Source organism: Squalius cephalus (genome assembly GCF_949319135.1).
Source record: "Squalius cephalus genome assembly, chromosome: 7".
Classification (NCBI taxonomy): domain Eukaryota; kingdom Metazoa; phylum Chordata; class Actinopteri; order Cypriniformes; family Leuciscidae; genus Squalius; species Squalius cephalus.
The window spans coordinates 21557284-21570972 of record NC_137128.1 but is presented as its reverse complement, the minus strand read 5'-3'; the positions used below and the strand labels follow the sequence as shown (position 1 = coordinate 21570972).

The window sequence follows — 13689 nt, the reverse complement described above, 5'->3', positions numbered from 1 at the left end:
AAAAGAAATGACAAAAGTTACACTTTTTTAAAATAAATAAATAAAATACAAAGATACAATATTATTATTACAAGTCTATTATAAGTATTGTGAATCTTTTTACAAGTATTAGGCCTACAAAGTCTAAAAATGATCGGATTCAATGAGATTCAATATTTTAAGTTTTTTATTTATTTATTTTTTTAACGTTTTTATTTCAAGCAAATCTCACACAAAACTCTATTTTTTAACAGTTAAAACCTAGTTAACTGCCTACATAGACAGCGTTTTAAGGCTTCAGCGTTCAGCGTTCCGCCAATGATGTCTAGCTAGGAGGTCACTAGGTTTTGAGACACGGCCATTGTGTTGCGCTCAGTCAGGAATCTTCGCTCTTCACTTCTTCCTTGAGTCTGGTTTTAAAGGGAGGAGCTGTAACTCTCGGGGAGATCTAACGTTAGAGACTTTGGCTGAGGATAACAGCAGCTTTTGGACTTATTAAAAAGTTTTCCAGCAGGATTTTGAGGTATTTGTTTATGCAGAGAAAGAGTTTGTGTGTAGAGTGATGTATGTAGCATCGGGCTAACTGATCTTCGTCTACCCCTCCCTTCTTCATCATGTGTGTGTGATTTAAAGGTTGCGGTCGTCATGTTGATTGTCAGTGATGTAGCATGGGTGTGATGGAGCTGTTGTATCTGAACTTTATTGGCTGGATGAGTGTATTTTGAGGAGGTTTTCCTCGCCCTGGCTAACTGGCTAACAGGATTAAAGCCGCTAGTGAACTGATCCTCATAAAGCTGACAAAACAAAATAACGCGCACAATCTCAACGGTTTGAAGAACCGAGCCTTTGAAATATACAGTGGTTAATTCAAATGTTAAAAGCTACAGTGAAGTGTACTTAGATGTACATTACCTCAAGTTGGACTTCAAAAGTCATTTCATCACTAACGTTACTCTTTATTTTTACTTTGCACTTGGTACAAAACAAGTATAAACGTTTGAATAACGTTACAGTCAAACCAAAAATTATTCAGACACCAGAGATATTTTAGATTTTTTTTACTAGTGGGTGCAAGGCAATAAAGTTAATTTATGTAAAGTGGATAGAAAAATAAAGTAAACTGTGAAATATTATACCCAAAAATGCTTCATACAGTGGACCACCAGTAAAATGTATGAACATTTGGGACCAAACATTATTCAGACACTTTGACCTGACCATGGTTTTGCTTTTCTTTAATTGGTAATGCGACCTTTTTACACCACAGACTGAACAAAATTAAGCATTGCTTGGTAATTTGTTGTCCTAAATTGGTATTATCTAATTGTGTACTTAAATTTAACAGCTGACAGTTATTCAACATAATTCATTTGTGAGACAGTCCAACAGAAGGATGGCCAAAACCAGTGAAATATCACCTGATTTGGTAACTCTGAGTTATTGTCATATTTTATTACCATTTTCTAAACTATAGCGAATAAACTGATAATGTGAGAAATGTTGAAGTTGTCTGCAAATTTGAGTTTGACTGTGTGTAGCGTACACACACACACACACACACATTGTGTTTTCATGTTGTATGGGGACATTTATACTGTACAAACTGTATATTCTGTCCCCTTACACTAACCCTACCCCAAAAACTACCCATCACAGAAAACTTTCTGCATTTTACATTTTCCTATTGGGGACCAAAAATGTCCTCACAAGGATTTAGGATATTGCCATCTTTGTGGGGACATTTGGTCATGTTGTCCCCATAATGTAGGGTTTATCAGAACACACACACCATATTCATGTGCCGTGGTATTTACATGGTCCTTTAAAAAAATAACCTTGGTATTATGTTTGCGCAAAGCAAACCATGCATCTACTAACAGACTGAGTGTTGATGTTCTGTGCTCATAGTGTAATGTTAACCTCTGTGATCTGTTTTTAGGACTGAAGGGCGGTTAATTATGGATCCAGCATCTCTTCCAGAACAACTGTCCGTTGTTAATGAACAGGTGCTGAACTCATCGGGCAGAGCAGTGACCACAGAAGTGTGTCTGCGCCGCTTCCTCTGTTACGGCTCTGAGAGCGCCACATACAGCACTAAAGAGTGTCCTCTGGGTATGGAGAACGCCCTGTCCCTGATGCAGTTCATCGAGGGCGGACGAGGCTGTGAGGTGGTGGAGGAGATCAGACGCCTGAATCTGGAGGGCCGCGCTGTCCGTCCCAACCCCAGCCTCTTCGCCCTGGCCGTCTGCTCACAGCATGCAGACTGCAAGACCAGGCAGGCCGCCTTACGGGCGCTGAAGGAACTGTGTCGCGCGCCCGTGCAGCTCTTCACATTTGTGCAGTATAAGAAGGAGCTGAAAGAGGGCTCTGGGATGTGGGGACGGGCTCTGCGGAGGGCCGTGACTGATTGGTACAACAGCCAGGACGGTATGAGCCTGGCGCGGGCCGTGACTAAGTGCAAGCACAGGGCAGGCTGGTCCCACCAGGACCTCCTCAGGCTGTCCCACATGAAGCCAACCAATGACAGTGAGTGCTTGCAAAATGGTTTGCTGTGGACAGCGATGGGTTTATGTTTAATCCTATGGAAATAAACCATATATTGACGTCTAAAGGCACTTTTTGTAATGTCTGTTCAATGATTTCTTGTAAAAATGCTTCTTGTGTCAAAAGTCACATGAGGAAAGATAAGTATGTGTTCTTGTTCTCTACAGCTGTTGCTCTTGTTTGCAAATACATCACAAAAGGATGGAAAGGGGTTCAGGAAGCGTATGGCGATAAAGAGATCTCTGATGATCTGCAAAAGGTTTTTGCATATCTGGAAGCTGTGGAGAAAGCCAAACACTCGACTGATGAACAGGAGCTCATTCATTTTATTGAGGAGCAAAGGCTGGAAAAAGAGCAGGTTCTGACCAACCACCTGAAGTCCAAAGAGGTCTGAACCACATATATATTTTAATAAATATGTTAGTTGCTAATAAATATTGCAGTGGTATTGAAATGGGTATCAAGCATTGTGACATTTTATTGGTATCAACTACTGAAATTTTGGTGTTGGGGAAAGTTACTTACAGTAATAAAACAATCAAATAAAACACAAATGTTATCTTTAACTAAAGTCATTTTATCTTATTAGTATGGTTGAATTGGATAATATAAGGTCAGCAGAAAAGACATTGGTTAATAAAGTGAGATTAAATGCATAAAGTATATCAGTCTTATTTAACATATTTAGTTATTGCAGGTTTGCGTAATATTCTGAGTTTGTTTCACTGTTTTTATTCATTTTGAGCAATACTGAATGTGTTTTTGTGCAAGTGAGGAGTAAATGCTCACATTTAGTCTAGAACTACATGTGTTCGCAGTGCACCTGATTTCTCTCGACATGGAGACAGGAGATCTGTCAGTCAATAAATGGGAAAGCAAAGTAACTTGCGTTACTTACTTGAAAAGTAACTCAATTATTTTGTTATACATTTAAAAGTAATGCATTACTTTACTAGTTACTTGAAAAAAGATCTGATTAAGTTATCCCCAGCAATGGTTGTGACAGTAATAGTTTGAGCATAGAAATTCAAAGTATAAAGTAATAATAAAGATAAACTACAGAAACTTTTTGGATTTTTCTATAAATGAGCACTCAAGAGGCTGAAAGGTCTTCTTCGTTTTTGATGACAATGTTGTTATTGGTCCCTTTCAGGTATGGAAAGCATTGCTAAAAGAGATGCCAGTGGTTGTTTTATTGAAACATTTGGGTAAGTTGACAGCAGACAAGGTTCTGGCACCTGGAAGTCCGGATGTTGCCGCTGTTTGTGAAAGGATTCAGGATGAGACTGCACTGAAAAAGGTCAGGTTACAACAACAACATCATTTTAAGACAATAGCAGCATCCAGTAATGCTCCTTAGTTCAGTTATTTTGAAATCTTATCATTTATTCTATGTGTAGCAAATTTGGGACCCTTAAAAATCATGAATGTTTTTGCATTATATAGCAAAAATATCAAACTATGTGGCACCTGCAAACAAATCAGAACTAAGTTTCCGGAGCCATTTTCCAATGACTTTGAATTAACTGGTGTTTTGGTGATTTTTAGTGGATGTATGAAGTCAGCAAGTTCTCACAGGTGTCCTAACAGAGTAACCACAGGTGTAGTTCATCACATTAACTATGAACATTATAGTAATAATATATTTAATGTTTTATAATCATAAACTCAACAAACTTATATTTGTGAAATGGTTTGCTGGGAAAGTGTTATCTTTCCTTAAAATAAATTATGCTTTTCTTTGTTATTTTGTTGTAATAAAAATAATAATATTAAATAATATGTTTAACGTCTAATTTAGTGACATTCATACTAGAGCTGCACGATTCTGGATTAATTGAGGATCACGTTTTTTGTGTTAAACAAGATCACGATTATTCCATGACTCTGAATGGATTAAACTAAATAAAATATTATAACATGTACATTTACTAGAGGTTCTGACAAAATGTTAGTTGCTTTAATTTTAATTTAAAACTTAAATATATATATTAGGGCTGTCAAACGATTAATCGCGATTAATCGCATCCAAAATAAAAATTTGTGTTTACATAATATATGTGTGTGTATGGAGTATAATTATTTTCTATATATAAATACACACACATGCATATATATTTAAGAAAAATTTGTTATTTATATATAAAATATTTATATATAATATAAATTATATATAATATAAATATATATACACAGTATATACATGCAAATATTTCTTAAATATATACATGCATGTGTGTGTATTTATATATAGAAAATAATTATACACTGTACACACATATATTATGTAAAAACAAACTTTTATTTTGGATGCGATTAATCGCGATTAATCGTTTGACAGCCCTATATATACATTTGATATAAATAAATGATTCAGTGACTCACTCATAAATACTTAATTTGTTTCATTACTGGATGAATCAGCGTTTTTTCAATGACTTAGGCTGCGTTTAACTCCGCTTAACACTCCATTTTATCGCAGTACTTATGTGATAATCTAAATTATTGTAAGATAGAAATAAACATAATGTGTGGTTGAAAAGACTGCTTGTGAAGCTGTTTCATACCTAATCGTGATAACTTCTCTCTGGATAAGCTGCATCTCGAACGCAGATTTGAATGTTCAGGTGTGATCTTATCAAAGGTTTCATAGACACAGCAGAATCATTGTCATTTAGGAATGAGATCACGTGGGTGTTTGAATCAAGATCGAGATATTTTAAACGATTAATCGTGCAGCTCTAATTCATACATTTGAAATTAAATATAAAAATTCCAAATACTTGAATAGAGTAAAATATACATTTTTACATGTTAATTTTCAACGTGTGTGCTATTTCAGGCAAAAACACAGCCGTTCAACATTCTCGTGGCATCTGAAAACTATAAGAGAGGTCATGGGAAGCGTAGCAAACTGAAATGGGAGCCGGACAGAGACATTGTTCAAGCCCTGGACTGCGCCTTCTGCAAAACTATTTCAGTGAGTGACGCCTTGACGTAAGCTGTGTAACGCATTTGTTTTCGAGATACTGTAGAAATCAAACTGTGATGTTAAAGGGATAGTTCACGCAAAAATGAAAATTCTGCCATCATTTACTCACCCTCAATTTGTTCCAAACCTGTATGAGTTTCTTTCTTCTGCTGAACACAAAAGAAGATATTTTGAAGAATGTTGGTAACCAAACAGTTGATGAACCCCATTGACTTCCATAGTATGGGAATAAAATACTATGGAAGTTGGTTACCCATATTCTTCAAAATATCTTCTTTTGTGTTCAGCAGAAGAAAGAAACTCATACAGGTTTGGAACAACTTGAGGGTGAGTAAATGATGACAGAATTTTCATTTTTGTGTGAACTATGCCTTTAACCTGTGACTCTTTATGTCTCCAGGCCGTGGAGCCCACAGGCAAGCGTTATTTGGTGGCAGTTGATGTAAGTTCTTCTCTGAGCAGCGTGACTCACGGCAGCTCCATCAGCACTGTGGCAGTGGCAGCAGCAATGTGCATGGTAAGACTACACCACTGCAAACTGTGTTCTAGAATACAAGTGACGTCTATCAAGAGCCTTAAGTCATATTTTAAGCTAATATTTTGTCCTTGGAGAAAGTGTGTGTTGCTGCTGAGTATCCGCCCCGCACATATTTCACATTCCTTGCATATTCCTTTTCTGACGGGACACTCTAGTCTTGTAAACATCAATGAATTGCCTCTCCAGTGCACTGCTCTCATATGCGAATCATGTAAAGAAATTTTAGACACTTTTAGAAGAGCGAAATGTTGATTATATCCAACAAAGAACTTACAAACCCAATTAAATCAAGACTTTTATGACCTTTAGTTGATTCGTGATCGCTTTGAGGCTGTATGCTAGTTCGCTTCTAAAAGTGGACAAAATGAACATTTACTATTTGCACATTTAACCCTGTAAAGAAGGATGACATATAAAATAATAATCAGAATTATTATTTTTTTTTTCTCTTTTTTTTAAATGTAACTATTTATTGAACGTTTAAGACCAAATATAAAAAGAATTCTAAAAATAAATGTTCCACGTGATGAAAATTGATACATCAGGCTTTAATGGCTCATCATATTGTATGATATAGGAGAATATGGAGCTCATACTGGAAGAGGAAAAAAACACCTTTTATTCAAATCGTAAAAAATGTTCTAGTTTTGAATGGCCAAAAAGTAAGATGAAATTCTGAAAGCTTGTAAATCAATGAGATCTTTATAACCGTATAGCTGACTACTTGTATAAAATGCATATAGATATCAGTTGTGACTCGATATTTGTCTATAATATGTGACCCTGGACCACAAAACCAGTCACATGGGTCAATTTTCTAAAACTGAGATTTATACATCATCTGAAAACTGAATAAATAAGATGGATCGGTTTGGATAGGACAATATTTGTCCAAGATACAATTATTTGAAAATCTGGAATCTGCATTCACTCACAAAAATATATATTTTTTATATATTTATGGTAGGAAATTACCAAAATATCTTCATGGAACTTGATCTTTACTTAATATCCTAATGATTTTTGGCATAAAAGAAAAATCTATTATTTTGACCCATACAATGTATTGTTGGCTATTGCCACAAATATACCCGTGCGACTTGTGACTGGTTTTGTGATCCAGTGTCACATATGTCTTAGTAAGACGATATTCAAATGTTTAGTTTTGTGATCAAAGCTCTGTAGTTTTATTTGTGTGGGGTGAAACATATATTGTAATACATTATTGACAGATAAACGTTTCTGACGTATCATATTTAATACTCATATTTTAACATGAGTTATTTTTCTTTAAATGGTGTATGGATATTTGCTTCAGTCCATATGTTCATCTTGAAATATTGCTAACATTATAAAAGTTATTCTTATGTTTACTTTATAAAAATCAGTAAAGATTTCACAGCAAAGAGAAACGTGAAGCACTACCTGACGGTGGTCGATAAAAGGATTTTTACTTAATAATAAAAAAGTATAAAATATGAGCTTAAAATAAAAATATCAAAATTTGAACCTGGTTGTCTTAATTTTGAGTTCATTGAAATTAAAAATGTTAGTTAATACAATGAAGGAGATTGTTTTATTAAATACAAACTCAAAATATTATGTTATCTGAACTATATTATCTACATTGATTTGACTAAAGATAAAATGTTGTGATAACATACTGTATCATGAAAATATTTTTTTTTACAGTGTACGAATACATTTAATGGTTCCCTTTGTATTTTCAGGTAATTGCACAAACGGAGCTAAACACACAGATTGTGGTTTTCTCTGAAGGAAGTGTTCTTCCCTGTTCTGTCTCTTCTGATATGACGCTTATGCAAGTAGCAGCGCAGCTCATCCAGGCAAGAAGATCTTGAGAAAACATTTCATGCTATATAATGAATTATTACATCTACTGTACTACATCTGTAATAATAATCTACATGTGACTTCCCTCTAGACTCCTGGTGGCAGTACAGACTGTGCCTTACCCATCACTTGGGCCTCGGAGAATGAGAAAACTGTGGATGTCTTCATCATTTTCACCAATAATCAAACCCTTGGGAGGGAAAATCCAGCAGACACACTGAAGACGTATAGACAAGTGAGTGTAACTTGAAAGGGAATGTAGAAGCAATTTGTTTTAACTTATTACACTGTTATATTCTTTGCTGTCTGTAATATGTTTTAATAAGGCTGTTGATTTAACACAAATTTAGTGCAATTAATTAAAAAAAAGTATGTTTTTGTATTTTAATATCATTTAAAATGTAATTTATTCATGTGATCAAAGCTGAATTTCCAGCATCATTACTCCAGTCTTCAGTGTCACATGATCCTTCAGAAATCATTCTAATATGATGATTTGCTGCTCAAGAAACATTTCTGACTATAATCAGTGTCGGAAACAGTTGTGCTGCTTAATATTTTTGTGGAAACCATGATACATTTTTTACAAAGAATCGCATTTATCTGAAATAGAAATCTTTTGTAACATTATAAATGTCTTTACTGTCACTTTTGATAAATTCAGTGCATCCTTGCTAAATAAGTGTTAATTTCTTTTAAATAATGAAAACTATTTCTGACCCCCAAACTGTATACAATTAATCTACAAATAAATTAATTGGCTGATCATGTGATAATTACATTTTTAAGTCAATTGACAGTCCTTCTAGTATGGTTTTCTTAGTGATAGGATGTTCTTCATTTTAAAGAGAAAATGTCATGTTTGTGTTTTTTTTTTTTTTTTTAATTATTATTATTTTTTCTTTAGAAAAGTGGTTTATTTTCCAAACTGATTGTGTGCGGAATGATTGCCAACTCGCTGTCCATCGCTGACCCTGAAGACCGTGGCATGCTGGACATCTGCGGCTTTGACTCGCAAGCGGTCGATGTCATCCGTAACTTTGCACTTGATGTCATTTAAAATCTTTTGGTTTTGTAGCATGCAGACAGTTTTCTGAGCGACAACAAGACATTGATGCACCCCACGTCAACATGCAAAAAAAAGACAATTTTTGGAATCAAAGTCTGGAATCAAGTCCAAGTGTAATTCAATATCCAGCAGGCTGGATTAGTTGAAGGGAAAATCAGAAGCAAATTAATGAAGTAATGATCTTCATTCAGTATAACTGTTTTTTAAACCTGGTCTAATGTAATGTTTGCTTCTTCCCAAGAAGAGCATAATGTGTCTTTTACAAGTTATAAGTTCATGTATGTCACTGACCTTCATTGGAAGTAATGTTCTATTTCATGGTCTTCATTCATGTTTTGTTCTGTGTAATGAGTTGTTATAATATTATTATAATAATAATATTATATGTAATATAATATTACACTTTGAGCTGAAAGTGCACAGATAGCTCTTCCACTAAAATCTGAGAGAAATATGAAGCAAAATACATTTGCAAGTTCATTGAATTGGAAATCGAGCTATGTTTACACGACAACGATGTACTGAAAATAGGAACGTTTTTCCGATGCGTTTTTCGTGCACAGATGACAACATTGTCAAAATGGTCCCCGTTCATACGGATCCTCAAAAGATTAAAAACGTTTTATTGTGGCCAGGCCAGTATTTGGCGATGTCACTTTGTAAAGAAACACTACGCGCCTATAAACACATAATACGCATGTGCATGACATCACTGTTTTCACAAATTCACGTTTTTGTTTTTTTATGCAGAGACGATAATGGTATAGTTTTCAAAAACTTGCACTTTGAAACCGTTTTTCAGAAAGTTTCCGTTTTCAGGCCGCTGTTATCAAGTAAATGAACGACCAAAATGCATAAAAAGTTTCCTTTTTTTTATTGAAAACAGTGTCGTGTAAACGCCTCTTAATTACTAGACTTGTTGGTAATGTTTAATGTTAAAATACCTCTTGTTTTGTGGTCCAGTAACCTGATATTTGATATATGAATACAAATAACTACTTCTTATTATGATTGAAGAGAGGCTTGACACTTCAGTCTATTTAAGACTGATCTTAATATTTTACAGTTTACTCTGTGGTGCACTTTTTAACACACACACACACACACAAACACAAAATGAGGACACCCAAAATGTCCTCATAAATCACCTATTTTCCCGAGTGTCCTCATTTGCAGGTGTGTTATCATAAAAATGTCCTCAGTTGTCATGAAAACAAGTACACACACACACACACACACACACACACACACACACACACACACACACACACACACACACAAAATTTGAGAGAAAAGAGGTATATGCATTGAATGGTAGAGCTTGTAAATGGATCTTGCTTCTAGATTCATTTATGTGTAGAAAGTTGCCTTTTTGCATTTTCTGTTGCTCTTTGTAACTCTTAAGGTCAAATCAAGGTTTTAAGTTTTCTAACGCTGCTAGCATAATAATTATGTAAAGGAAATGTAGGCACAAACTAACAAACACTAAAATGTCTGTAGACAATTACTACCTTTTACTTTTGAGATCCAAAACTGAATGTACCTTTTGTTCTATTTGTGTAACACTAGAGTTAATTTAGATGTAAACCTCTTGTAGTATGGGATAAATAAGTATGACAAATAATGAAAGACTTTGGATGTTAAAAATTGAGGATACAAACTGAAATTAATTTGCTATTGTTGTATTGAATTTGTTGATGTAGTAACATGATAGCAAGTTACCAAAGTTTATTTATATATGGGTTTTTTTTGTATTGTTCAATAGATATATTTCATAAGGTGACCTTATAGTGTTTACACTATACAATAATAGAAAACTGAAAGTATTTTAGTCTTTAAAGCCAAAATTGCTGTTTAAGTTGATATTACACGTTTCCTGTTGCCAATTAGAGCATATCTAAAAAGGAGATTTTTTCTTTTATTAACAGCATTAATTATAAATTAATAAAGATCCTTTTGAGAGTAATTTGTTTGTGTTGCTCCTTAATTCTATCTGTAATGTTACTATTCAGACAATATCTATAATATAACATTAATCACTCATGTTATTGTAATCGAGTCTAGCAAACTAAATATTAATAGCAGATACTGTGTTAGTTTCTAGTCAGTGTCAATAGCATTTTTTGAAAACATGATAGGCTAAAAATAACTGAATATAAGATAATTAGGCTCTAAACTACTAAAGAAAGACTTGGGACAGTGTTTTTCCCCACGACATTACAAACAACCATAATCACCTTAATGCAAGAAATACAATGAATAAAGCAAAGACAGTCTTCCTGTCTATTCAAAATAAAAAATGTATAGACTCAAAGTTATTAAGGTCTTTCTGAAGGTATGTGAAATTGAGTTTTTGTTTGTATTAATATAATAGAAACCTAAAATGCATTTATTTTCTTTCTTTATTTTTCTTTTTGAACGTTTGACAGTGAATTAACAGCTTACAGTTAAGACTTGACAGAGGCTGTTCGATTTAGATGCCCCGGATTTGCCTGACCTGTGCATGCGATTCTTAAATACTTTTTAATACATAACTCCTATTCCCCTGTGAATAATACATTTACTGAATCAGCTTATATGGTCCCTATTGCGGTTGAAGTCCAAAAAAATAACATTATAAAGCTTATAAATTCATGAATTTGACATAGGCACTATTCCTAGCGGTCCTGTGCTGAGAAGTTGCGGGGTCTTAAATAAAACACTCGTAATGAGGAGGCGCGATCATGGCGGACGTGTTGAGTGTTCTTCGCCAGTACAATATCCAGAAAAAGGAGATCGTTGCGAAAGGAGATGAAGTTATTTTCGGAGAATTCTCCTGGCCAAAAAATGTCAAGACTAACTATGTCATTTGGGGGTATGTGTGCGCTTGTTCTGCTCAGTTGTCCGTTTTGTTTTGAGCTGAGCTGCTTTAGCTGCTAATGCGCTACTGATGGACTCGTGTGGAGAAACTCGTGTTGTGTTAACATGTTAATGGAAAGGAGAAGGCGCACTGTATCTGTAAGCTAGTGTAAATGCGTATATAGATACCGATAGATTATAACTAATATTTTGGCGGTTCCTTAAAACCCACTGAGTTGTTTTCCTTGACAACATCGTAGGCTTCACTGATGCTGCGCGACAACTTCTCAGTTGTTATTGTTGAACCATTGTCATTTGATCTGAGTGAGCGTTTAAAACTTTGCAATCAATCACTATTCACTAACTTGGTTCCACGAAATAGGATCTAAAAATTACAAAGTATGTTTTTTGTACATGCTATACCTTAAAGTAACATGTAAATAACATGGAGCATGGATATTTTGAGACGTATGGTTTGCCTCAAAGTACTAGGATATTATCTAATATTTGATCCAATGCTACACTGTACCATGGAGTCACTACAATCCTTTTTTTGTAATGTAATGTTCTGTTATTGTTCACGAAAGTTAGCTATGTTATGTTAGTGAACCCACATTATCTTATATGATGTGTCCTATCTAGGGTTCATACAAGGTTGTTGCGGTTTTATAATGTATTTTGGTGGAAATGTATGTATCTTAATGAAAGGGTAAAAAATGACCAGACTGCAGGTTCAGTTAGTTCTTCTTTTTTTCTTCTTTCTTTTTTGGTAATTTTAGATGTCACCAGTGAGAGCAATTGTCAAAGTTACTTGTTGTGTACTGGAGGGGTAGAAAAAAAATTATCCACAAATTAATTTACAAAATCAAATCAAATAAATATTCATAACCTTTCAATCCCACTTTTCATTGAAATTATGCTGATGTTATAATGCAAAAAATAGACTTAAACCTTGATTCATGTATGTATGTATAAATAAATATGTATATACGACATGCAATTTTAATGTCATTACAGAACTGGAAAAGAGGGACAGCCTAAAGAGTACTACACTCTTGACTCCATTCTTTTCCTGCTCAACAATGTGCATCTTCCTCATCCGTCCTATGTGCGGAGAGCTGCAGTAAGTAAAACGATTTTATATACGTATGGGTTATGGTTTGTTAATCTTTTAGATGCCATGGACCCTCATATATGATCATGTTTATGTATGTTCATTCACTGTTAAAAGTTTTGTCTTTTATAATGTAGACCGTGTTCTCATTTTGCATAGTTGACTGGAAAGTAAAAGGTAAAGCTGTTTCTCTGATTGCAGACAGAGAACATCCCTGTTGTAAGACGACCTGACAGAAAAGACTTGTTGTCCTATCTCAATGGAGAAAGCTGTAAGTGTGACGAGAAATCACAGACGTTACCGTATTCAACTCATTACTAAAGCATCATAACTATTTATCTGTTTGTAATTAAAGTGGCATTTAATGCATTTTTACAGCGTCATCGACGAGTATCGACAGAAGTGCGCCCATTGAGATTGGTCTACAAAGGCCGACACAAGGTGTGTGGATATACATTTTTTTTTGAGCATGCTCTTCATTAAAAAAATCATCATGCTTAATAGGCCATAATTAGGCATGTGATAAAAGTCTGAAACATAGTTTGAAAAAGTTTTGAAGATTTGTAGTCAAGAATCACCAATTTACTGGCAATAAATTACAATTGTTTTAACAGTTAAAAGGGCAGCGGATGAAGCGTCGTCAGAGGCTAAAAAACCTCGGGTTGAGGTGAGAAACATATTAACACAAGTATTTCTTGGCTTAGTCTTTGCTTACATTTATATTGCTGAAAAGCAGAGCTGTAGGATATAGGATTCTAATT

General features: G+C 34.5%; 2 protein-coding genes across 2 annotated transcripts in view; both read left to right on the top strand.

Annotated features, from left to right (window-relative positions):
* Positions 1-328: 328 nt before the first annotated feature.
* On the top strand, positions 329-10942 carry ro60 (Ro60, Y RNA binding protein). The gene is made up of 9 exons (XM_079877116.1): positions 329-502; positions 1919-2505; positions 2691-2911; positions 3677-3823; positions 5366-5503; positions 5916-6032; positions 7784-7900; positions 7999-8142; positions 8815-10942. Exons 2-9 carry the CDS (start codon positions 1938-1940, stop codon positions 8965-8967), a joined length of 1605 nt encoding a protein of 534 aa, XP_079733242.1. The 5' UTR covers positions 329-502; positions 1919-1937; the 3' UTR covers positions 8968-10942.
* A 709-nt stretch (positions 10943-11651) lies between these two features.
* The window catches only part of cdc73 (cell division cycle 73, Paf1/RNA polymerase II complex component, homolog), a 41602-nt gene continuing 39564 nt past the window's right edge, over positions 11652-13689 (top strand). The window contains exons 1-5 of the mRNA XM_079875858.1: positions 11652-11830; positions 12832-12937; positions 13130-13199; positions 13307-13369; positions 13543-13595. Of these exons, the coding sequence (XP_079731984.1) occupies positions 11700-11830; positions 12832-12937; positions 13130-13199; positions 13307-13369; positions 13543-13595 (423 nt within the window). The 5' untranslated portion in view covers positions 11652-11699. The remainder of the gene's footprint in view (positions 11831-12831; positions 12938-13129; positions 13200-13306; positions 13370-13542; positions 13596-13689) is intronic.